This window comes from Equus caballus, chromosome 12 (genome assembly GCF_041296265.1).
Source record: "Equus caballus isolate H_3958 breed thoroughbred chromosome 12, TB-T2T, whole genome shotgun sequence".
NCBI lineage: Eukaryota > Metazoa > Chordata > Mammalia > Perissodactyla > Equidae > Equus > Equus caballus.
In genome coordinates this window covers 35,930,777-35,953,215 of record NC_091695.1, presented here as the reverse complement: position 1 = coordinate 35,953,215, position 22,439 = coordinate 35,930,777, and the positions used below count along the sequence as shown (strand labels likewise).

At 45.4% G+C, this 22,439-nt stretch overlaps 2 protein-coding genes and 1 pseudogene across 19 annotated transcripts in view; 1 reads left to right on the top strand and 2 right to left on the bottom strand.

Moving 5' to 3' along the window:
* Positions 1–6,798, bottom strand: part of PPFIA1 (PTPRF interacting protein alpha 1) — a 112,459-nt gene extending 105,661 nt beyond the window's left edge. For 3 of the 18 annotated variants that reach the window (XM_070229959.1, XM_070229967.1, XM_070229972.1), the window contains exons 1-5: positions 6,674–6,798; positions 4,733–4,843; positions 3,099–3,209; positions 2,455–2,565; positions 48–103 (exon numbers count right to left, since the gene is read on the bottom strand). The gene's annotated coding sequence lies outside the window, so the exon portion shown is untranslated. Of the gene's footprint in view, positions 1–47; positions 1,377–2,454; positions 2,566–3,098; positions 3,210–4,732; positions 4,844–6,673 lie in introns of those variants that run through there. The other 15 variants (XM_070229962.1, XM_070229969.1, XM_070229961.1 and 12 more) reach the window with 9 other exon arrangements.
* LOC138916539 (uncharacterized) lies at positions 5,586–6,568 on the top strand. Its single transcript, XM_070229165.1, has 2 exons — positions 5,586–5,726; positions 5,897–6,568. The coding sequence occupies exons 1-2, from the start codon at positions 5,586–5,588 to the stop codon at positions 6,566–6,568; spliced, it is 813 nt and encodes a 270-aa protein (XP_070085266.1).
* Positions 6,799–11,846: 5,048 nt separating the features above from the next.
* Positions 11,847–13,164, bottom strand: LOC138916417 (olfactory receptor 5A1-like; annotated as a pseudogene).
* Positions 13,165–22,439: the final 9,275 nt, after the last annotated feature.

Here is a 22,439-nt window from a genome sequence, read left to right as displayed (position 1 = left end):
CGAACACGGCAGCAGAAGACACTCAGGCCTGGATCTGGAATCCTTACCTTGTCCATCCGGTCCTTCTGGACCCCGTACTTTCCGCCGAATCCTTTGGAATAGTCTGCAAAGTGGCACAACACAACACTTACACTTAGGCTGAGGACCAGCGAGGTGCCCGGGGCAGAGGCATGCAAACAGATCCAGAAACAGCCCAAGAAGACGCACCCCGAGCAGAAAGAGACCAGAACCGCACCCCGCGCGGTCCTCACTTGCAAGCTGAGTTGGTTTCTACCCGTGGTGTTCAGCACACAGGCGGGGGAGAAGCAGAAAAGGGGTGTGCGCATGCGCCCCGCGCTCTCCTGAGGGACAGAGGGTGCCGTGTGGGCTGGCAGGCAGTGAGCCGAGGGCCCAGCACAGGCGCGGGGCAGCGTGCCACTCCAACAGCACAGTCCTCCACCTGGCACCGCTCCCTCCCTACTAGGACTAGGCAGAGGCTCGAGGCAGCTGTTTTCTTGCTTTTTAAAAGAAAAAAAAAAATTCCATGGGGAAATTCTACCAGCCAACTCTTAGGACGTAGCAACACAGATCTCCGTGACAGTCACACCGTCACACGGCCTTAAGGCCACGCAGAGCCAAGGCCATCTCCGCGCAGGCTGCCGGATCAGCACCGGATCAGGTGCGTCCACCGTCCCTCGCCTGAACACGGCCGTGTGTTCCCAACCAGGGGACGGAGCCTACGCTCTGCCCTGGCAAGGAGGACCGTCCTTGTCTTCCGCTCGTGTGTCCAGGTTCTAACGGCCAAGTCCGAATTTGGACAGCAATTAAATAACTGCTCTAAGGAGAAATGTGTTCACCGTGTGGACTCCCAACAGATACACCTAGAAATTTCCTGTGTCTTCTTAGCTTCCTGTACATACCGTTTAGCTCTGTGTGGGGAAGTTATACGTAGGTGGTGTCGTCAAAAAAACCAAAACAAACGAAAAACACCTCCCACTCCTGGTCAAAAAAACACCACCACGATGAAACAGAGACCACACAGAACACGGCTGCCCCTGCCCCTGCCCCCCGGTGACCCACGCCTCTGGCTGAACTAAACATGGTTCTCCCCGTCTCAGAGGCAGTCAGGTGGCTTACTCAGTAGGTAAGTCACGGTCAACAGCAAGAGCTCCAGCAGAAGGCTGCTGGGAGACCAGGGACACCCCGCTCCAGGATGGAGCCACGTTATGGGTTTAGGGCAACACACCCTGCAAACTACGGCCATGTCTTGCCAAGCACAAACCCCATGGTGCCAGGGAACAAGTGAATGGGGGTGGGAGGAGTGCAGGCGACCATGGCTCCAGCATACACCTGGGTTTCAACGCCCGAGTGCCCCTTGAGGGCACAGAGGGTGCTGGCAAGGCTGAGGCTGGAAGTCTGTGCTAGAAGTGGCCGCACTGGAGGGGAGGCGGGGGCGGGGGGTGGTGAGCAACGGTGCCTTGCTGGGACTCGTGCTTGGCCAGCCTCTCCTTGTAATCAAACCCCACAGCACAGGAGTCCTGCCTCTCGGGCTGAACACCAAATCTGCCTCCGAAACCAGTCTTATAACCTGGAAATCCCACAACAGTGAAGAAAACCGAGAGAGGAAACACAGTTCGGTTAGAATCGTGGGAGCATGGGCAAGAATCAAGTACATCGTTTAGAGAAAGGAAAAGCTCTGCCAGGCTCAGGGGCTGCAGAGCCAGCTCGCAGGCTCAGCAACAGTCAAAACTGGGCTCAAAGGTTAGAGGGCAAACTCAAACTCTTAACACTCCAGCCAAGATCAGAGACCGGGTTAGGAAATGTATTTCAAGTAATTCGGGAAAGCCACTCCATGCTTTGAGGTTTCTTTCTAGGTCCTACCCACGCTGCAGACAAGAGAACGCATCTCTGCGCATGTGAAGAAAGAGACACGTTATACACGAGGTTACTGCACGGCAACGCGTACCAGCCCCACCTCCATCTGTGCTGGCTGAAAGGACGGGGTGAGTCTGGGGCTCACTCAGAGGTCTCCCGTCCCCACGTGCTACTTTCCCAGGGACATGGTTCTGTCGTGGAAAGCACACACTCCCGGGCAGAGAGGAGGCATCCCCTTCCACAGCCTACAGCACGCTTTATCAGCACCAATTCATGGACTGGATCGCTGTCGGCCCTCTGGCCGCCCGCTGAGGGCAGAAAACAGCATTCCCAGAGCTGCTGCAGGCAGTGACCGGCGCTCCAGAAGCCCAGTGACATGGGGCCTTCTCGCGGGAGCCCTCCCGTGGGAGGGGACGGGGGTTCCTCACTCCTCTAGCTGAAGGGCTGTCTCAAATCACGGGAGGGCTACGACAACCTCCCACACTGAAGACACAACACCACTGCTACAGAGACACGGCAAAAACACGGCACAGTGACGGACCTGGGAAGGGAAATAAACTCGGGAAACGATCCCAAGTAGGAGATTCAAAATGAAGGTACCTTTTTGGGATTCGTGCAGCTGCAATTTCTCCTGGTGATCCCGGCCAAGAGAACATTTGTCTTGTCTGTCTGTCTGCACACCAAATTTTCCTCCAAACCCTTTCACGTAGTCTAATGGATTAGAAAAAGGACACAAACTGGTATTAACGGATAGCCCGGGCAACAGAGAGAAAACATGTTTTTCAACGCACGTCAATACACACAATTCGCTCAATTCATCCCTTCTCTCTCAGATCTTCGGTAAAACTTTAGGTAACACTCATCAAGAGGCCCTCCTCATACAGCGTCTGGAAACTGACCCCATCTGTAATCCCAGCGTTCCGAATAAACGCAGACGGGACCCCACAGAAGCAGCGCCAAGCGATGCAGCTTAAGCAGCAACCGGAGCCCCACAGTCCCACCACTTACACACGCGACACTATTAGCACAAGCGGCACTGCTGGGGTGTCAGAGCCAAAACAACTGGCAAGAGTCGATCTCTCATGTAACAGCTGTGTTTCTGCTTTGCTGTTTTAAAGCTGGCTGCTTAACTGAGAGATGTCCGTATTAAGGGCTGCTGGTTACGCTCCGTCTCTGCCTGCTGCTCTGGTTACCACCCATCCCGTTAACGGTCACCGGCTGGAGAGCTGGTAAGATGCAGGCACCTGTCTGGGACTCGTGCTTCTCCGTTTTGCCTTGATACTCAAAGCCGACGGCACTTTTATCCACCTTGTCCTTGTCGATACCGTACTTGCCACCGAAGCCTTCGGAGTAATCTAAAAACAAGGAAAGCAGTTTACAGGCCAGCAACACAACCAGCGAGCAAGCTGTGGATTCCAGCAGGCTTCAAGAAAGTACTTTTAACACTCAATTAAAAAAAATATAAACCAAAAATCTTTTAGGCTCACTATAAGATCACTGATACAGAAAATATCTAAAAGTCTTGCTCATATGTAATAACAGGACTAGGAAGAGTCCTATAAAGACAGCAGATTTATAACTGCAGCATCTTTCCTTCATTCCAAAAGACAGCATGGAGTAACAGTTTATTACAAAGCTTCTGGATCAGCACGAGCTGAGCAGCCGGCTTTTAATGGGTCCCTCTGCTTCATGGACCAGCACAAGGAGAGGCATGCAGGGGTGCCTGCAAAGACAGGATAAACCTGGAACGCCCTCCAGAAACACACGCCCTCCAGAAACGCCAGTGGAATGGTTCCCTCTGCACTAAAGGAGGACTCCATCGTGGGCACGTCAACGCACGAGCGCGCGGAGCAAACCCCTTCCGCAAAGGCCTGGGGCTGCCGAGGAGCCTGCCTGCCCAGGCACTTGGGGCTGTGCCCCCGACCTCCCAGAGTGGCATTTCCTCTGCCCCAGAGGCCTCTTGGGGAGAAAGTCAGTGCAGACTGCAAGGCATCCAGCAGCAGGTCCTGAGGTACTGGGTGCGCGTGGGGCAGAGGAGCACAGGTCTGCTCCAAGGAGGGAGGGAGAGAAGGCAGTGACAGCGACCCCGTGCCGCAGGCCACCTGCTGTAACGGAAGTGACGCCTGCGGCAAAGGGACACTGGGCTGGCCCACGGCCAGCTCCTCGCAGAAACGCCAAGCCAGTGGGGTTTCCAGTGCTGGGTTTTGGTTTTGTTCTTTAAAGAATCCTGGGATTTTTTTTAAATACGTGAGCTCTCAGTTTTTATATGTTGGCAATCATTTTAAAAAATCTAAATGTACAGGCCAAACAAAACAATGAGGAGAACCAACCGTTCGTGGCCTCTGCAGGAGGGACTGAATCTAACGCCCTCCACCTACAGCCCTCGCTGGGTGACGGCAGTAAGTGACCCGCGAGGCCGCCACAGCAAAGGAAGCCAGCACGGCTTCTGAGGACAATCTGGCAATCTATCGAAATTTTAATTCAGTGTTCTCTGACCCAATTCTATTTCTAGGAATTTACTCTTGAATAACCACTTAGGTACATAAGACACAGGGAGAAGAATACTCATGCAGTCGACTTTTAACATCGAAAATTGAAAACAACCTAACTTGTACATTCCACAGAGGAATGGTTACGTAGACTACGGGATCTTCCCACCACAAGGACTGAGCAGTCACCAAAAACGCGACAGACCCCTACGCTGACCTGAACGGAACAACAACGGCCAAACGTTTGAGTTAAAAAACCGTGTAACTATAACGTGACCCGCCGTACACAGGGGAAACGCCCCAGTGCGCATGTCTGTAAGCGTGTGGGAAGCAGCGGCGAGGGGGCAGGCCGCGCGGTGGACCGGCTGCGGGGCGCCGCCCGGGCGGACCTTTCTGCGACTCGTGCTTCTCCGTCTTGCCCTGGTAGTCGAAGCCCACGGCGCTCTTGTCCACCCGGTCGGCCTGCACGCCATACTTGCCGCCGAAGCCGCTGGAGTAGTCTGTGGAGACACGCAGCAGTCGGCATGGGAGCAGATAGGAGCTAACCCGGCGCTTGGTTGAACCAGAACAGAAACGACTCGCGGTGTGACTCAGCAAGAGATCAAGCACACATTCTAAAACACACGAGCCACCCACTATCACCCACGCGTGACGCTCGACTCAGTCTACAGCGTCCCTTTCACCTGTTAGGGGCACTTCGTTCCTGATGGCAGACGTGAACTGCGTTCCCACCTCGGAAGTTCACCGTTCAGACACTTTCTGAGCACCGACTGCACGGCAGCGAGCAAAGGTCTGAATCACCACTTACATACACTCAAAAGTGTTTCAAGAATAAGTCTAACAAGATGCTTCCACTACAAGTCAGCTGTGGGGCGGGAACGGGGTGGGGGTAACTTCCAGTTCCTGGGGGGTAGAGGATCAAAACCAACTCTGCATCCCTTTGGCTCCTTCTTCCAGCGGGTCTGAAAGTTGCCTCTAGGACTCTGCCCGGCTCCCTGAGCATCTGGGAGCACTTTTCCAACCAGAGGAGAGTCAGGACTGCGCCAGGGGCTCAGCCGCGCTCAGCCACGGGCAGGGGGGCCCACCGACCCACAGCCCTGGGATCTCAGCCCTCGCCAGCCGCCAGCCGGCGCCCGGCTGAATCCCGCGGTCAGGGCCTGGGGGATTAGCCAGGCAGAGCGCCGCGGGGCCCAGGCAGCCCCGCGCCAAGCGGAGCGCCCGGGGAGGGCGCACTCAGTGGGGATGCCGCCAGCGCTGCGATCAGAGGGAAACGGAACCCCCCCCATCCCACCCCCGCCCCCAGGCCCGACACGTCCACAGACCGCGGGCGGAGGAAGCCCCGCACCCGCTCCAGGGAGGCCGCCCGCGGAGATCGAGTTCCTGGTGCCACACTCAGGCGATTCCAACAGCGGAACCAAAAACCCAGAAGCACCTTTCTGCTGATTTCCAACACAGCCAGAAGAGGGATGGCTCCAAATTTAGAGCCTCTCGGCCGTCTGCAGCTGCGCGTGTCGCTGCATTTCCAGTGACCTGATTGCTAAACCTCCCTGTAGGTGCGGGCCGGGCCGCAGGAGCCGCGGCTGCGACGGCCCCGCCCGGGCGCCAGGGAGACCCCGGCCCCTCTCGGTCCTTCCCCGCAGGGCCCCACTCCTACCTCGCCCCGCATGGACCCAAACCCCTCCCCGTCGGCCCTCCATCCCCTTCCCCTAAACCCCAGGGCCCTGATCCCGTCGCCCCCGATCCCGGACCCCTCCCCGCAGGGCCCCTCTCCTACCTCGCCCCGCTTGGACCCCAGCCCCTTCCCCTCGGCCCTCCACGCCCCTCCCCTAAACCCCTGGGCCCTGAGCCCCTCCCCCCGGATCACACCCCCTCCCAGCATGGCCTCTCTCGCACCTCGCCCCCCTCCGACCCTCGGCCCCTCCACTCTCTCTTCTCCTAGCCCCCGGGTCCCGGGCACCCTCTCAGACCCCAGACCCCCTCCCCGTCTGGCCCTCTCCTCCCCTTCCTCCCTGCAGCCCCGGCCCCTCTCCTTCGGACCCCTAAACCTCAGAACTGCCCCTTCCTCCCCGACACCAGGCCCTCCCCACCGCTCGGCGCCCCGCCCCTCACCCCGCGGCCCCCCGGCCCCCACCCCTCGGCCCCCGGCCCCGGCTCCCACGCCTGGGGAAGCCTCGCCCGCGCTCCCCCCGCGGCCGACCCGAAACCGCGAGCGGAAGAGCGGCTAGACCGCTGCGGCCGCCGCTTCCTTCCCTTTTCGGGGCCCGGGGGCGCCCCACGAGCGCCGCGGAGGGGCCGGCCCGCCCCGCCCGGCGGAAGCCGCGCTCGCTCACCGCCGCCTGGCTCCGTCCGGACCCACTCGACTCCGACTCCGGCTCCGGCCCCGGCCCCGGCCCCTGCCGCTCCGCGCCCGCCGCTCCCAGGCGCCCTGCTCCACTTCCGGTTCCTCGGGTGGGGGCGGGGCCTCATCCGGGTCCCGACGAGGCCCCGCCCCTCCCCGGCACGTCGCGCCCCTCGCCCGGCCGCCTCCCTCGCGCGGCCGCCTCCCTCGCGCGCGTGCGCGGGCAGCGCGGGCCGAGCTCCGCCGGGCTGCGAGCCTGCAAAGCACGCGTGGAAACAGTCTGTTCCTACACGCAGAGTCAATGTACGGAGCGAAGGCTCCAGAAGGAGGTTTCTTTTCTCTTTTTTGAGAAAGATTAGCCCTGAGCTAACATCTGCCACAAATCCTCCTCTTTTTGCTGAGGAAGACTGGCCCTGAGCTCACATCCGTGCCCGTCTTCCTCTACTTTATATGTGGGATGCTTGCCACAGCATGGCATGCCAAGCGGTGCCATGTCCGCACCCGGGATCCGAACCAGCAAACCCCAGGCCTCCGAAGCAGAACGTGCGAACTTAACTGCTGTGCCACCGGGCCGGCCCCCAGAAGGCGGTTTCTTCACTGAGTGACTGGGAAGAATGAGGGGTTTGTAGGCTTAATGAGGAAGTCAGAACTGGAAGGAGGGGAACTAACACTGGGGAGGCAGCCTGCGGGCCACGTGGCTTCTGCCCCTCAGGAGAGTGTGTGGCCCAGACCAGCTGGCCACATAGCGATTGTGGATACAAGGTAATCCTTTTAATACAGGATGGTTCATTTTTCCCTGGAAACAGCTTTATGAGTTGAAAATTATTTTTAAGAGCATCTTATTGAGATGTAATTTGCATAAGATATAATACACTCGTGTACAATTCTGTGGTTTTTAATATAGTCACAGGGTGGTGTAACCATCACCACGACCTAATTTTAGAACATTTTCATCCCCCCCCAAAGAAGCCCACCTTGTTAGCAGTCAACCCCTGTGCCCCGCTCCCCCGCCCCCGCAAGCAGCCACTCATTACTTTCTCTCTGTGAGGTGGGTATTGTTGCTTCCGTTTCCCAGATGAGGACAGCCAGAGCTCACTGGGGCTTTCAGCGGGAGGGTGGCGTGAGCCGTTTGTGACACCCAGATCCATCCAGCCTCTCTATGGAGAACAGACTGCTTCAGAGTCACATCCGGCGAAAAGGCAAAAGGCGGCGCCCGTCTCCCCTTTGACACACCGTGTCAGGAGAGTGTGTGGCAGAGACTGGCTGGCCAAGTAGCATGACAGATACAACGTCAAATTTGGAAAGCGAAAAGGTTTAGCCGTGCTCAAAAACAAGTTGAATGTCTCTGTGGACCGGAAGTGAATAGAAATGTGACGTGGGGAGCTGAGGCTGTAGGCCTGCTGGGCCCGGGGCGCCCACCCTGGTCCAAGGAGCCGAAAAGGCAAATGCAGTGAGGACAACCTGCCCAGCCCACACAGGACCCCAGCGGGCCAGCCGCTGTGGCATCCACACCACCACGCAGGGCGGGATAACTCGGTGTGGCAGAGAGTGGATCCCCTGCCCTCCTTCTGGACTCACTGGGCCTCTGGCTGCCCAGCTCCACATCTTCCAGCTTCTCTAGGTGACGGGTGCGGCCACATAGCCAGGATCTCACAATGGAACATCAGAGAGGAGGATATGCACCGCTTTCTGGCCCGTAAAAACGCCCGCACGGCTTCCCCCTTACCATAGGTTGGGATGACGGCAAAGATGGATCCGTGCCCGTTGCTGCTGAGACAAATTACAACCAAGGTTGTGGCTGAAAAAATCCAGATACTTACAGTTCTGGAGGCCGGAAGTCTGAAATCAGTTTCGTTGGGCCAAAGTCAAGGCCAAAGAGAGACCCCAAGGAAGAGCCCGCTGCCCCTTCCAGCTTCTGAAGGCCACCTGTACCTGCATTCCGTGCCTCGGGGCCTCTTGCTCGAGTCACTGAGACTCAGGCTTGTGTTGTCACATCTACTTCCTCTCTGTGGTGGAATCTCTCACTGCCTCCCTGTTGTGGGGACCTTGTGATCACACTCAGGACCCAACCGGATAATCCAGGAGAATCTCCAGAGTCCCTTTTTCCATATAAGGTAATATTCACGTGTTCTGACGATTGCCGAATGGACATTCTCGGGGGCCGTTATTCAGCCAGCCACATTAAGGTGACAGGTAGACCTTGGAAGCCATGTGCTGGAGACGGCAGAGCCCCCACTAGCCTGGGTCCCTGCGAGACTGAACGGAACAGATCTTCCTTACCATCCCCTCCTCCTCCTCTGTCTGACCGGGAACATACACCCTGGCCTGTTGCATGAGATGGAAATGAAATCCTGTGTTTAAGACATGATCTGCGCAGTCAATTTGTTACAGGTGTCTGGCCCACCCCAATACAGAGAGCTTGGAGGCGAGTGCAGAACAGGAAGACGGGCAAGGCCCCACACCGAGGGAGGAAGAGAAAAAGCAAAACAAAACACTTCCCACTAGTTATAAACCAATGTTGCCGCAATTAAAAAAAATAAAGTAGGGGCTGGCCCCGTGGCCGAGTGGTTAAGTTCTCACGCTCCCCTGCAGGCGGCCCAGCGTTTCGTTGGTTCGAATCCTGGGTGCGGACATGGCACTGCTCATCAAACCACGCTGAGGCAGTGTCCCACATGCCACAACTAGAAGGACCCACAACGAAAAATATACAAATATGCACTGGGGGGGGGTCTTTGGGGAGAAAAAGGAAAAAAAAAATCTTTTTTAAAAAAATAAAGTAAAAAATATTTTAAGAAACACTTCCCACTTAAAAGGGAAAAGAGTTAGAGGGAGAAAACTCCCCAGGCTCTTGCTCTCTGGAGTCATGTTTACCATGGAATTATTCCCCTGCTAATTTTTCATGCCCCACTTTGCCATGTCCCTTCTAATTCAATTCCACACTTCCTCATGGTCCTACTATGATCTCATGATTATAGCTTTTCTTTTAATGAACTTGGAATCATTTGTGGTGGAAAGGACCTAGTGATCATCTGTTTCAATACCATTAATTTCCAGGTGGGGACTAGAAGCCAGTGGATCTAAGAGATTTGCCCAAGATGACACAGCTGGCTGGTAATATAACCTGACAACAGTAAATTAGATATGTGGACACTTTTACAAAGCACTTTCATTTTAGACAAATACATACATGCACTTTCTCAAATACCTAACCTGAATCAATCATCTCAGCAGTCCTATGAGGCATACATGGTGTGATTTACTATGCATAAGTGAGGAAATCACAGCAAAAAGGAATACAATAAAACTAATTCATGATAGAGCCATGACTTATTGTGGTTAATACCATGGGCATTGGTGTCAGCCAATCTGGGTGGAATTCCAGCTTTCCATTTATTGGTTGTGTGACCTTGAGCAAATTAACCTCTCCAAGCCTAAGTATATATCACCTATTAAATGGGGCTAATAATAGTAGCTACTTCATACAGCAGTTTTTCATAGAATCAAATCAGATAATGCTCATAAAGCACTTAGCCTGTGAGGTACACAGCATGCCTCCCATTAACAGCAGGTTTAATTTGTGTGTTCTGAATTGGAGTTCTTTACAACATATTATGCTGCATTACTAATCCTTCATTAAAAAATATCTGTTTAAGATCATTCTCACAAACGTTTCTTGTCTTTTTTTTTTTTTTTTTTTGGTGGAGATCATCTACCCTGCCATTACTAGGGAAACAGAGATGTTTTAGGAAGGTCTCATTCTTGGTTTGCTCTATTTCAGTTAATATTAATTCTAGAGAGAGAGTGGTGGGTGGGGCAATGAGTTAATTATTTAATTTAACTCTTCCTAATAGGTTAGTAGTCAGATATTCCCACAAGTAAGAACTGTAATAGATTAATCTTTTAAATTGAACAGATTCTTAAGATGTTTTTAAAAATATAACACCAAAAGTATAGAATTAGGGCACCCATTCAAACCATGGAGAGCATGTTTCTGGTCAATAAGAAGCATCTATGCTCCACAAATTAAATTTTGTGAGACTTAAGATGAATTGTGGCTACTCTGGGAAGAACATGGAAGACCTCAATATGCTCAAAGCTTCTATCTGTAAAATGTGGATAATTTCTCAACTGCCAACTTCATATGGTAATAGAAAAAAATCACATCCATGCAATTTAACTATATGAAGTGTAGAGTATTGTATAAATACTAATGTAATATATGTGAAGCTTACTATTTAAATTCTCCTCTAGGGGCCAGCCCTCTGGCCGAGTGGTTAAGTTTGTGCACTCCGATGTGGCAGCCCAGGCTTTTGCTGGTTTGGATCCTGGGCATGGACGTGGCACCACTCATCAGGCCACGTTGAGGTGGCGTCCCACGTGCCACAACTGGAAGGACCCACAACTGAAATATACAACTATGTACTGGGGGGATTTGGGGAAAAAAGCAGAAAGAATAAAATATAGATTGGCAACAGTTGTTAGCTTAGGTTCCAATCTTTAAAAAAGTAAAAAGTAAAAAAATTCTCCTCTAAAAGTATATGTCCATTTAAATGTTCTTTAAATTCTCTTAGTTGGACTGGAGTCTACATCATACCCCCAAGTAAACTGGCTTTGCTGCTCCCTGGTCAAACTTAAGGTCCAGGAATATTTGGGAGACTCAGATCTCTGGGACTCAGATCCTGTCTCCCTAGACACACCATGACAGCCTGCATTTCTGAGGTCTTGCATGGTCTCTGGTAAGCTACCATAGAGCAGGCTACAGGCCAACTATGACCAGAAGTTGATGACTTTGACTTCTTTCTAGCCTCTGAGAATCTCTCTAACTCTTGACCTTATTGTGCCCCTTCTTTCTACCATTCCTTTCACCCATACCTTTTTCAAAATTCGCTTCACAAGGAGGCTCAATGAGTAAGATGGAAGGAACAAGCTTATTTGGGAATAAAGCCAGATCAATCTTTCTTCTTCTCCTCTCCTGTCATATTTTATCTTTCTCTGTCTTTCCTTCAGTCTTTCTATCTCTCTCTTTCTGTGTCCCTCCCTCTCATACTCACTCTCTCTCCCTCTTTGAGGTGGAGATTAAAAGTACTCATTTTAAAATAATTTTTAAGTTTCACAACTTGATTTTATACATTATTTTATTTTATTGAAATACATATAAAAGCTTAACAGTTGAAAATGAATAAAAGACATTTTAAAAATCATAGGAGAAAGACTGTGTGGATTCCTAGGTTCTTGTCTATCTCTGCATATAATGTCTATCAGAACCTCTGTTCTCAAAATATGGGGTTTACCTACGTGGGTATAATCCTGGGAACAAACCTTTTAAACTAGATTCAATGTTCATAACACTGCCTCAAACTGATCGCTTGGTAGTGTGAGCTAAATATGATGGCACCAGGAATCAAGAAGTGAGTTTTTCACTTCTCTCTATCTAGCTGTTGTATGACCTACAAAAAGTTCTTACATGTTCTTATCTCTATTTTCCTTATAGGGGAAATAACACCTGCCCAAATATTGTTTTTATGGAGATAAATGTGTTACTCTCTTTGTCATCCTCTTGAGGGCCTCTTTGATCTCCTTGTTCCTGAAACTATAGATAACGGGGTTTAACATGGGGATTAGGATAACATAGAACACTGACAGCACCTTGTTTTGCTTCTTGGAGTGGCTAGAGTTAGGATGCAGGTACATAAAGAGGCTTGTGCTATAGAAGATTGTCACAACTACTAGGTGGGAGGCACAGGTATTGAAGACCTTGGCACTACCTTTGATGGAAGATAGTTTCAGGATGGAAGCTACAGTGATTGCATGAGATAAGATGATTACCAAGAAGGAACCAAACCCAACAAGAATAGATTCGAGAGACAGAATCATTTGGCTGATGTAGGAATCAGAACAAGACAAAGAAATAATCTGGGTTACATCACAGTAGAAATTTGGAATGATATTGGGCCCACAGTAGTAGAGACGAAAGCAAGAAACTGTTTGAACTAAGCTACCAAGGAAACCACTCCCATAGGCCCCAGCAATCAACTTATGACAGAGGCCAGGAGCCATGATGCTCGAGTACTGCAGAGGCCTACCGATACCAACAAATCTGTCATAGGCCATGGTGGCCAAGATGCAGCATTCAGCCTGACCCATCCAGCACCCAATAAAATACTGGGTGGCACAGGCAATGAAGGAAATGTTTTTTTCATCTTTTAAGAAGTCTGAAAGCATTCTTGGGCTAGTTGAAGAAGAATAACAGATGTCTAAAAATGATAGGAAACTGAGAAAAAAGTACATAGGCGTGTGCAGGTGGGAGTTCATCCTGATTACGATGATAAGACCCAGGTTCCAGATTAGAGTCATAAGGTAGATCCCTAGAAAGACTGGGAATAGTACACGCTGCACCTCTTTTTCATCTGAAAGTCCCAGGAGAACAAACGTGGACACAGAAGTCTCATTTCTATTCCTTTCCATGGACATGGTTAGTGTCATCTACTGACAAAAAGATGACAGATGGAAATTATTTCATTCTCAGAAAACAAAAACAAGTATTCTTCGTCTTTTTCCAGTCATGCAGCTGACTAAATATACAACTTAAATCATCATGTTGAGTTAATCTGTCTTCCACGCATGATTACTAAACTTAAATGAACAATTCCCTTCAATAAACATTCTCATTCTCTTTGGGGACAAAAGACAGTAAATTGGCATTATGAGTACATTATCCTCTGAAATGTCTTAATTTCATGTTTTAACTTCCTAGAATTCACAAATATATGAGAATCAGAAATAGACAAAACTGGTGAAAACTGCTATCTCTCGATATGGTGAAACGAAAATTCTCCTCACACATGGCTCTGATGTTAATCAGTGCTTGAAGAAGTCCCTGAATCATGAGGCTTCATACACCAAATGAGGATGCTGGAGTACATGTCTTTTAAAATCTCCTTCGGGGGCAAGCCCTAGAGGCCTAGCGGTTACGTTCAGTGCCCTTCACTTAGGGTACCTGGGTTTGAATCCTAGACACTGACCTACACCATTCTTCTGTTAGAGGCCATGCTGTGGTACAGCCCACATAAAAAGAAAAAAAGGGGAAATATTGGAAATGGATGTTAGCTCAAGGCAAATCTTCCTCAGAAAATAAATAAATAGAATCTTTGGAACCAAGATTCCACTAAACTGTAATCAGGGAGGGTGGACTATCTTGTAACTGCCTTTCTGTTTTCATAAAACCATCTGAGATCTAAAAATAATGCCATAGAATAGTGGGAAGAGTCAGAGACAAGATATAGTTTGGAAATGGATGTGAGTTGAACAACTTAATGATTCTAGGAAAGCACCTGAGAAGTTAGATAAGATAAGTTTGAAAGAGCCATTATGCTCCTTTCTTTGCAGGTGCAGCTTTTTCTTTCTTCAAATCAGAGATACTTATAAGTTAAATTATCTAAGACAGCGACTCTTGATCTTCTTTGAGTCAGTGATACATTTGAAAATCTGTTACAAAGTCTGAACCCTGTACCCAGGAAACTGCAACCACTTATCACCTCTGCATATGGTTTTATTGGATTCTCTGTCACCCTCAAGTCTATTCATGGTTCCTAGATTCAAGACTTCTGTAGAAGTAGAGTGATTTGAACTCATGTAAGGATGAGGATGCTTAGGCAAGGGATATGGGGATTAGAAAACTGAGGCAGGATTTCTGGAAGTCCTTTCTCTTTTTCTCCTTGGAGCCAGTCCAGAGAAGTTAAGCACTAAGTCTTCAGGCCAAACAGTAAATAACCAAAATAATATTTTTGCATAAGACACTGCATGCCCTCTTCAAGATGCAATAGCTGTCATCTCTTCAGGTGGTCATTAGAACATCTCCAGCACAAGTATATTTTTATTCAGATGAACTCAAACTAGAAAGAAAATCATGGGAAGCCATGAAACCTAGAAAATATATGTCACATGTAGCTGAGAGTTTTGTGTTTGCGTAAAGTAGAAGTCTTGGAGATTCCCCTGGAGAAAGACTGCAACATTAGTGGAATAAACTATGTCTATAAACTACAAATACCTGTCAGTATTAGCCATCCAGAATGACTTTCTTTTCGCCAATCATTTCCCAGCCTTCTAGGACCAAAAATGAACAATATGAGAAAATCCCCATTGAAGCATAAGGCTGTAGTCTGAGAAGTGAGGCAGACGGGTTCATTTCCCAAAATTAGATCTGTCTTTGCTTCATGGTGAACTCTTTTGAAAAGTATTCTGAAGGAAGGAAGTTACTAATTAGAAAATAAATGCAAGATTTGAGATCAATGTGGAAGGAAAAATGGGAGCAGACAGAATGTGTACAGTCATGTGCCACGTAACAACATTTCAGTCACCAACAGACCGCATAAATGATGGTGATCCTGTAAGACTAGTACCATATAGCATAGGTGTGTAGTAGGTATACCAAGTAGGTTTGTGGAGGTACAGTCTATGATGTTCAGACAAAAACGAAATTGACTAATGATTCATTGCTCAATGTTTCCCCACAATTAAGTGATGCATGAGTGTATTGATCGTGCCAGACTTAGGTGTGGTTCTGTCCACAGTGAGACTGAATAGAAAGAGAATTTTGTGAGAACAGAGCAGAAAACTGCATTCTTCATCATCATCGCAGTCATCATCTTAACCAACAATCATGACAACAAAAAGATTGATTTTACATCTACGATATATTCTGTTCATCTTCTACTCACGGAGGTATTCACAGCTTCCTCTAATGTCCATTCATTCAATAAGGTAAACTTAAGCCTGATGTGCTATCTATCAAACACAGGTAATATTCTGAAATTGTCTTTATATTTCTAGTATATGCCTCTGGAACCACAATTAAATGTCTGTCATTGAATCTTCTTGCTCTACCCTCCACTTCACTCAAACATCCATTATTTGTATTTCTCTCCTGTGTTCTGTTTAATTTTTACAGATCTCTCTTCCAGATAATTTATTCTATCATAAGTTTTGCTAACTGGTTGTTTAATGCATCTGTTTAATTTCACATTTCAGTGATAATATTTTGTTTTCTCTCTAAAGGTTTCATTTTGTTCTTTTCCTGAGTGGTCATCTTTGATAGTCTCTTATTCTTTCATCATACTTTCCATAGCATCCATTATTTAAACATATTAAACATATTTATTTCTTATTAATATCTAATAATTTAACTACATAGTTTTGCAAATCTGATTTTATAGTTTGATGTTATAGCTGACTCTTAGCAAGGTATCTTGTATTTTTGTCTGCTTAGTGATTTTTTTTTATCTTAATTTAGCATTTAAAAAAAATTTATCTGTGGGAATCACTGAGGCTTGAGTTTAAAATGTCTTCCTTCAGAAATGCTTTATATTATTTCTGTCAGATACCTTAGGGGCAACACCAACACAGAATCCCTTTAAACAAAAATTTTGACTTGGTGTCTTTTGGTGTCACAATAGTCAAAGATATAAGCTGCATATCTACATGAGTAAGTGTATGAGATTAAAAATTATCAGAGGAAGGAGGAATGTTAGCATCTTAGCAGTGAAAGACAGTCCTTCTTTTTGTCCCACTTTTGTAAGAATGAATTAGACATCCATTCTTGAGCAAAAACACCTTGTGGGAGTTGTGGTATCCAGGGCCATAGACCAAGGGACCCAGGAAAAATCTTGCCTACCTGTGTATCCCATAATCAAACAGACCTCAGAATGGGCTGCAGAGCCAGCAGGAGTCAGTGAACCTACCTAAGTCCATCTGGGTTATGATCAGGTAAAGTCTGGAGAGTGCTGTCTTTGGCAGACACCCATGAATGAGAGAGACTTTGTGGAACCCCAGCCTTCTTGAGAGTGGAGTACAGTGAACTATTGGAACAGAAAAGCAGCATGAGTTGGTCACAGTGGGGAAGGTGAGAGGAGCATTCCAAGGACCACTCATTCAAGGCAACAATGCACAGTCTGAAATATTCAACGGTGGTGAACTATGCCACAGGGGAAAAGAACAGTGAGTGAGTGCCCAGCCGCTTCAGTAGTGTTGGACACAGCTGGAGAAATCTGTGTCTCTAAAAAGAACCTAGCGCACTGAGACAGGTAGTTGGTGATGGAGGGAGGGGGAAGATCAGGAAATAAACAAATGATAATAACAAAAGACATTAAATGAGCATAGTTCCTGCCTACTGCACTCAGGATTTCAGCTGAAATCCTCCGTGAGCCTCCAGGAGTACCTCACCCAAGAATCTCCCCCCGAGATCAGTGGGAACCACAAGGCCCCAGTGCCAAACCCACACCTCTCCCCACTCTGCAACTGGCTTCTTGTGAATATTTCTAAGGGAAGCAGTGACAACAAAGCTGGTAAACTGGGTGGTCTCAGAAAAATAAACCTGGGTCTACGGCAAGAGAGAAAACACAAACATGAGCTATAGCACTAGCTTTGAGAAAACAAATAAGAGGTTTCCAGTAGCCATCCTCGTGAATTGTAACGAGGAAGACACAATAGCCTAAAAATTCTGCCAACCATGGTAGCAAGCAGAGTGGAGCACATTCACCCATATAAAGGCAGAGAAAATCTCAGATATAACACCACCAGTGACGGTAAACCCCATAGGAAGGCAATTAGTAAAGATTTTAGGAAGTCTTTTTTAATTCAAATGTAAAAGCAGCAACCAAAACCTACAAGAAATATGAAATATCAAGGAAATATGTTGTCACCTAAAGATGACCATAATCTCCAATTTCAGAAGTTTAAAGGTACATAATTTTGTGACCAAGCTAATAAAGAATTCAAAATAGCTTTTTGAAGAATCTCAATGAACTACAAGGTAACTAAAAAGACAATAATGAGGTTAGGAGAAAAAAATGAACAAAATGATATATATACACACACACACACATATATATATATGTACTAAATAAACCAAAACTATAAAAAAGAAACAATTTCTGGCACTGAAGAATTCAATGAATGAAATGAAAAATGCAATAAAGAGCATTTGCAGTAAAGAAAACTGAAGACAAATAAGTGAGCTAGAAGACAAGAAGTTTGAAATAACCCAGTCAGAGCAAGGCAAAGAAAAAAAGAAAGACAATAGAGCAAAGAAAGCCTGTACAATCTATGGGATTTCATCAAAACAAAATTAAAAGAATTGAAGATTGAAAGGAAAAAAGAGGAAGAAGGCAGATGAAAATTTATTTAGGGAATAATACTACAGACTTCTCAAACCCGGAGACACTTGGACAGCCAAGCTCACAAAGCTTATAGACCACCCAATTATTTCATGCCAAAAGACTTTCTCCAAGACATATTATAATTAAACTTTTAAAAATCAAAGATAAACACAAAATCCCAAAAGCAACTAGGGAAAAATGATGGTAACCTACAGAGGAACCCCCATTAAGTTACCAGGAGTTTTCTCAGCCACATCCCACAGACCAGGACAAAGTGAAATGACATACTTAGTGTTGAAAGAATAAACTGCCAGTCAAGAATACTCTATCAGGCAAAGTTATACTTCATATATGAAGGGAAAGTAAAGAGTTTCCCAGAAAAACAAAAGCTGAGATTGTTCATCACCACTACATCTTCCTTCTAAAAACTGCTGAAAGGAGTTTTTTGAGCTGAAATGAAAAGACACTAATCAGCAACATGAAAACATACAAAAGAATACAGCACAGTGATAAAGGTAAATATAAAGGCAGACTGAAAAGACTAATTCTGTAATAGGATGGTGTGCTAACCACTAAATTGTAGTATAAAGACTAAAAGTGAGGAGTATTATATAATTATAGCTACTATAATTTGTTAAAGAATACAGAATATAAAAAGAGGCAAAAATAACATAACAATGTAAAACAGAAGAGTAGAAGGGTCCAGTTTTTGTAGAAAATGGAAGTCAAGCTGCTATGAGCTTAAAATGGACTGTTTTCCTTATGAGATTTCTATACAACCCTCATTGTAATCACCTAGTGAAAATCTAGACTAGGTTCACGAAAGATAAGAAAGGGGAAACAGAGCCTACCACCATGGAAAAAAACACATGTGCAAAGGTAGGTGCACACAAGAAAAAAGGAAACAATGGAAATACAAACAACTGGATAGCAATGAGTAAGATGGCATTAGTAAGTGCTTACATATCAATAATTACAATAGATGTAAATGAATTGAATTCACCAAAAAAAAGGGCAGAGTCCTAGATAGATGAAAAATCAAGATCCAACTATGTGCTGCCTACAAGAGGCTCACTAAGCTTTCATGAGACCCATAGGCTCAAAGTGGAAGAATGGAAAAAGATATTTCATGCAAGTGGAAAACAAAAGAAGGCAGGAATAGCTATATTTATATCAGATAAAATAGACTTTAAGCCAAATATTGAAACAAGAGACAAAGAAGGTCATTATATAATAATAAAGGGGTCAATTCATCAGGAAGACATAATAAATGTAAATATATATGCACCCAAAATCAGAGCACCTAAATATATTAACCAAATATTAACAGATACAAAGGGTGAAATAGACAACAATACAACAATAGTAGGGGACTTTAATACTCCATTTTCAGAAATGGATAGATGATCCAGAGAGGAAATTCCCACAAAAATGTTCAACTTGAATCACGTTAGACCAAATGGATATAACAGACATTTATAGAACATTCCATCCAATAGCAGCAGAGCACACATTCTCCTAAAGTGCACAGAAAACATTTCCAGGATAGATCACATGAGAGGACACAAAATGTGTTTTAGAAAATTTAAGATTTAAATCATACCAAGTATCATTTCTGACCACATTGGCATGAAACTAGAAATCCATTAGCAGAAAGCTGAGAAATGAACAAATATGTGAAAACTAAACAGCACACTACTGAAAAATCAATGTGCAGCTGAGAAATCAAAAAACATCTTGAAACATATAACAATGGAAATATAATACACCAAAACCAATACTATGGTACAAAAGCAGTTCTGAGAAGGAAGTTTACAGCAATAAATGCATACATTAAGAATACAGAAGGATCTCAAATAACAACCTAACCTTACACTTCAAGGAATGAGAAAAGAAGAACAAAGACCAAAGTGAATAGAAGGAAGGAAATAACAAAGACCAGGCTAGAAATAAACTAAATAGAGACCAGAAAAACAATAGAAATAATAAATGACATTAAGGGCTAGTTTTCTAAAAGATAAACTATATTGACAAATCTTTAGCTACACCAACAATAAAAGACAGGAGACTCCAATAAATCAGAAATGGAAGGGGAGACATTACAAGTGATAGTAAAAAATACATAAGATTATAAGAGACTGCTATGAACAATTACAGCCCAGCAAATTGGATAATCCAGAAGAAATGAATAACTTCCGAGAAATATACAAACGGTCAAGATTGAATCAGGAAGAATCAGAAAATCTAAATAGAAAAAAATCAAGTAAGGAAATTGAATCAGTAATTGAAAACCTCCTAACACAGAAATCCCCAGAACCAGATGGCTTCTTTGGCAAATTCTACCAAAGGTTAAAAAAAGTATTAATGACAATCCTTCTCAAACATTTTCAAAAAATTGAACAGGAAGGAATACTTCCTATTGCATTTTGGAATTGAAAGTATTACTCTGACACCAAAGCCAGATAAACACACAAGAAAAGAAAACAAGAACAGCACACAGGAAAAGAAAACTACAGACCAATATCCATCTTGAAAAAGATGCAAAAATTCACAACAAAATATTAGGAAACCAAATTCAACAACACAGTAAAAGGATTATACACCACGAACAAGTGGGATTTATCCTAGGAAAGGAAGAAAGTTCAATGAACAAATCAATAAATGTGATACACCACATTAGTAGAATGAAAGGTGAAAAACATGATCATCTCAATAGATGCAGAAAAAGCATTTGACAAAGTACAATATCCTTTCATGATTAAAACCCTGCAAAATTGGATCTAGAGGGAATGTTCCTCAACATAACAAAGAACATATAAAACAAACCCAGAGGTAATATTATAGTCAACGGTGAAAAACAAAGCTTTCCCTCTAACATTAGGAACAAGACAAGGGTTCTCACTCTCACCACTCTTATTCAATATAGCAACTGAAAATCTTAGCTAGAGCAAAAAGGCTAGATAAAGAAATATAAGACATACAAATGGGGAAATAAGAAATAAAATTAGCATTACTTGCAGATGTTATGAGCTTGTAGACAGAAAATCCTAAAGATTCAACCAAAACTGTGTTGAAAGTAATAAATGAATTTGATAAAGTTCCAGAACAAAAAGTCAACATTCAGAAATCAGTTGTGATCCATGAGCATGAAATATCATTTCATTTCTTTCTGTCTTCAGTTTCTTTCAACAATCCCTAACTGTTTTCAGTGTGCAGGTCTTTCATCTCCTTGGTGAAATTTATTTCTAGGCATTTTGTTGTTTTTATTGTGATTATAAATGGGATTTTATTTTTGATTGCTCTTTCTGCTGGTTCATTGTTAGTATATAGAAAAACAACTGGAGCTGGCCCCCGTGGCTGTGTGGTTAAGTTTACGTGCTCTGCTTCAGCGGCCCAGGGTTTCTCCGGTTTGGATCCTGGATGCATACGTGGCAACACTCGTCAGACCATGCTGAGGTGGTGTCCCACATAGCACAACCAAAAGGACCTACACTTAGAATATACAACTATACACTGTGGACTTTAGGGACAAGAAGAAGAAAAGAAGATTGGCAACAGATGTTAGCTCAGATGTCAATCTTTAAAAAAATAAATAAATGAAATGGGTATGATCTTTGCCTTTAAAAAAACAACTGATTTTTGTATATTGACTTTGTACCCTGAAACTTTATTGTATTCGCTTATTATTTCTGATAGTTTTTTGATGGATTCTTTATGGCTTTCTAAGTATAAAATCATGTCAACTGCAGATAGTGACAGTTTTACTCCTTCTCTTCCAATTTTGTTACTTTTTATTTCTTTTTATTGCTTAATTTCTCTGCTTAGAACTTCCAGTACTGTGTTGAATAAGAGTGATGAGAGGGCCATACTTAGACAAAGATGTTTTGATATTAGTTAAATCCCCTGGAATTCAGCAAATTATTATTTTTCATTCAATGCTTTATTATTAATTTCTAGAGTGTGCTGGGCTTTATAGAAATTGTCTCATTAGATTCTAAATGTTTCTATTTCTCTCATTTTACAAGTGAAAAACACAAGTTAACTGAGTTAAAGACCACATCATTAGGAAATTGCAGAACTAGAACTCAACATCATCCACCCCTCACTCCATAGTAATATTGACATTTTAGATTAGAGATTATTCTTTTCACTGAAGGTGAGAGAATTTGGGTAGGGAGAAAGAGAACCCCAGGAAAAGCCCTAAGTGGAGGGTGTGGAAGTAAGGGAGAGGAAAGAGATAAAGAAGAGAAGAGAGCATAAACCTCATAAAATGTATGAGGACCACAAATCTTACTTCACATAGGTTTTACTGGAAGAATCACTTGGATATTGAGATAACACGGAATCCACTCTTTTCTATAAATCTTGCCCTCTTACCTTGACCTACATCCCCCAGGATAACAGAGCTCTTGCCAAACTTGAAATTGCTCATTTGCTTTCAAAAGATCTATTCAGGTGGGCCCTACTGCACTCCAAGACTGGTGCTTTAGGCCATGAAATTGGCTGTCCATTCACAGCCAAAGAAATACCCACAACTGGATGGGTATTTCTTAAATGTGTTATTAGGGCAGAGGTGAAAAGAGAAAAGACAATGAGGGAGAAAAC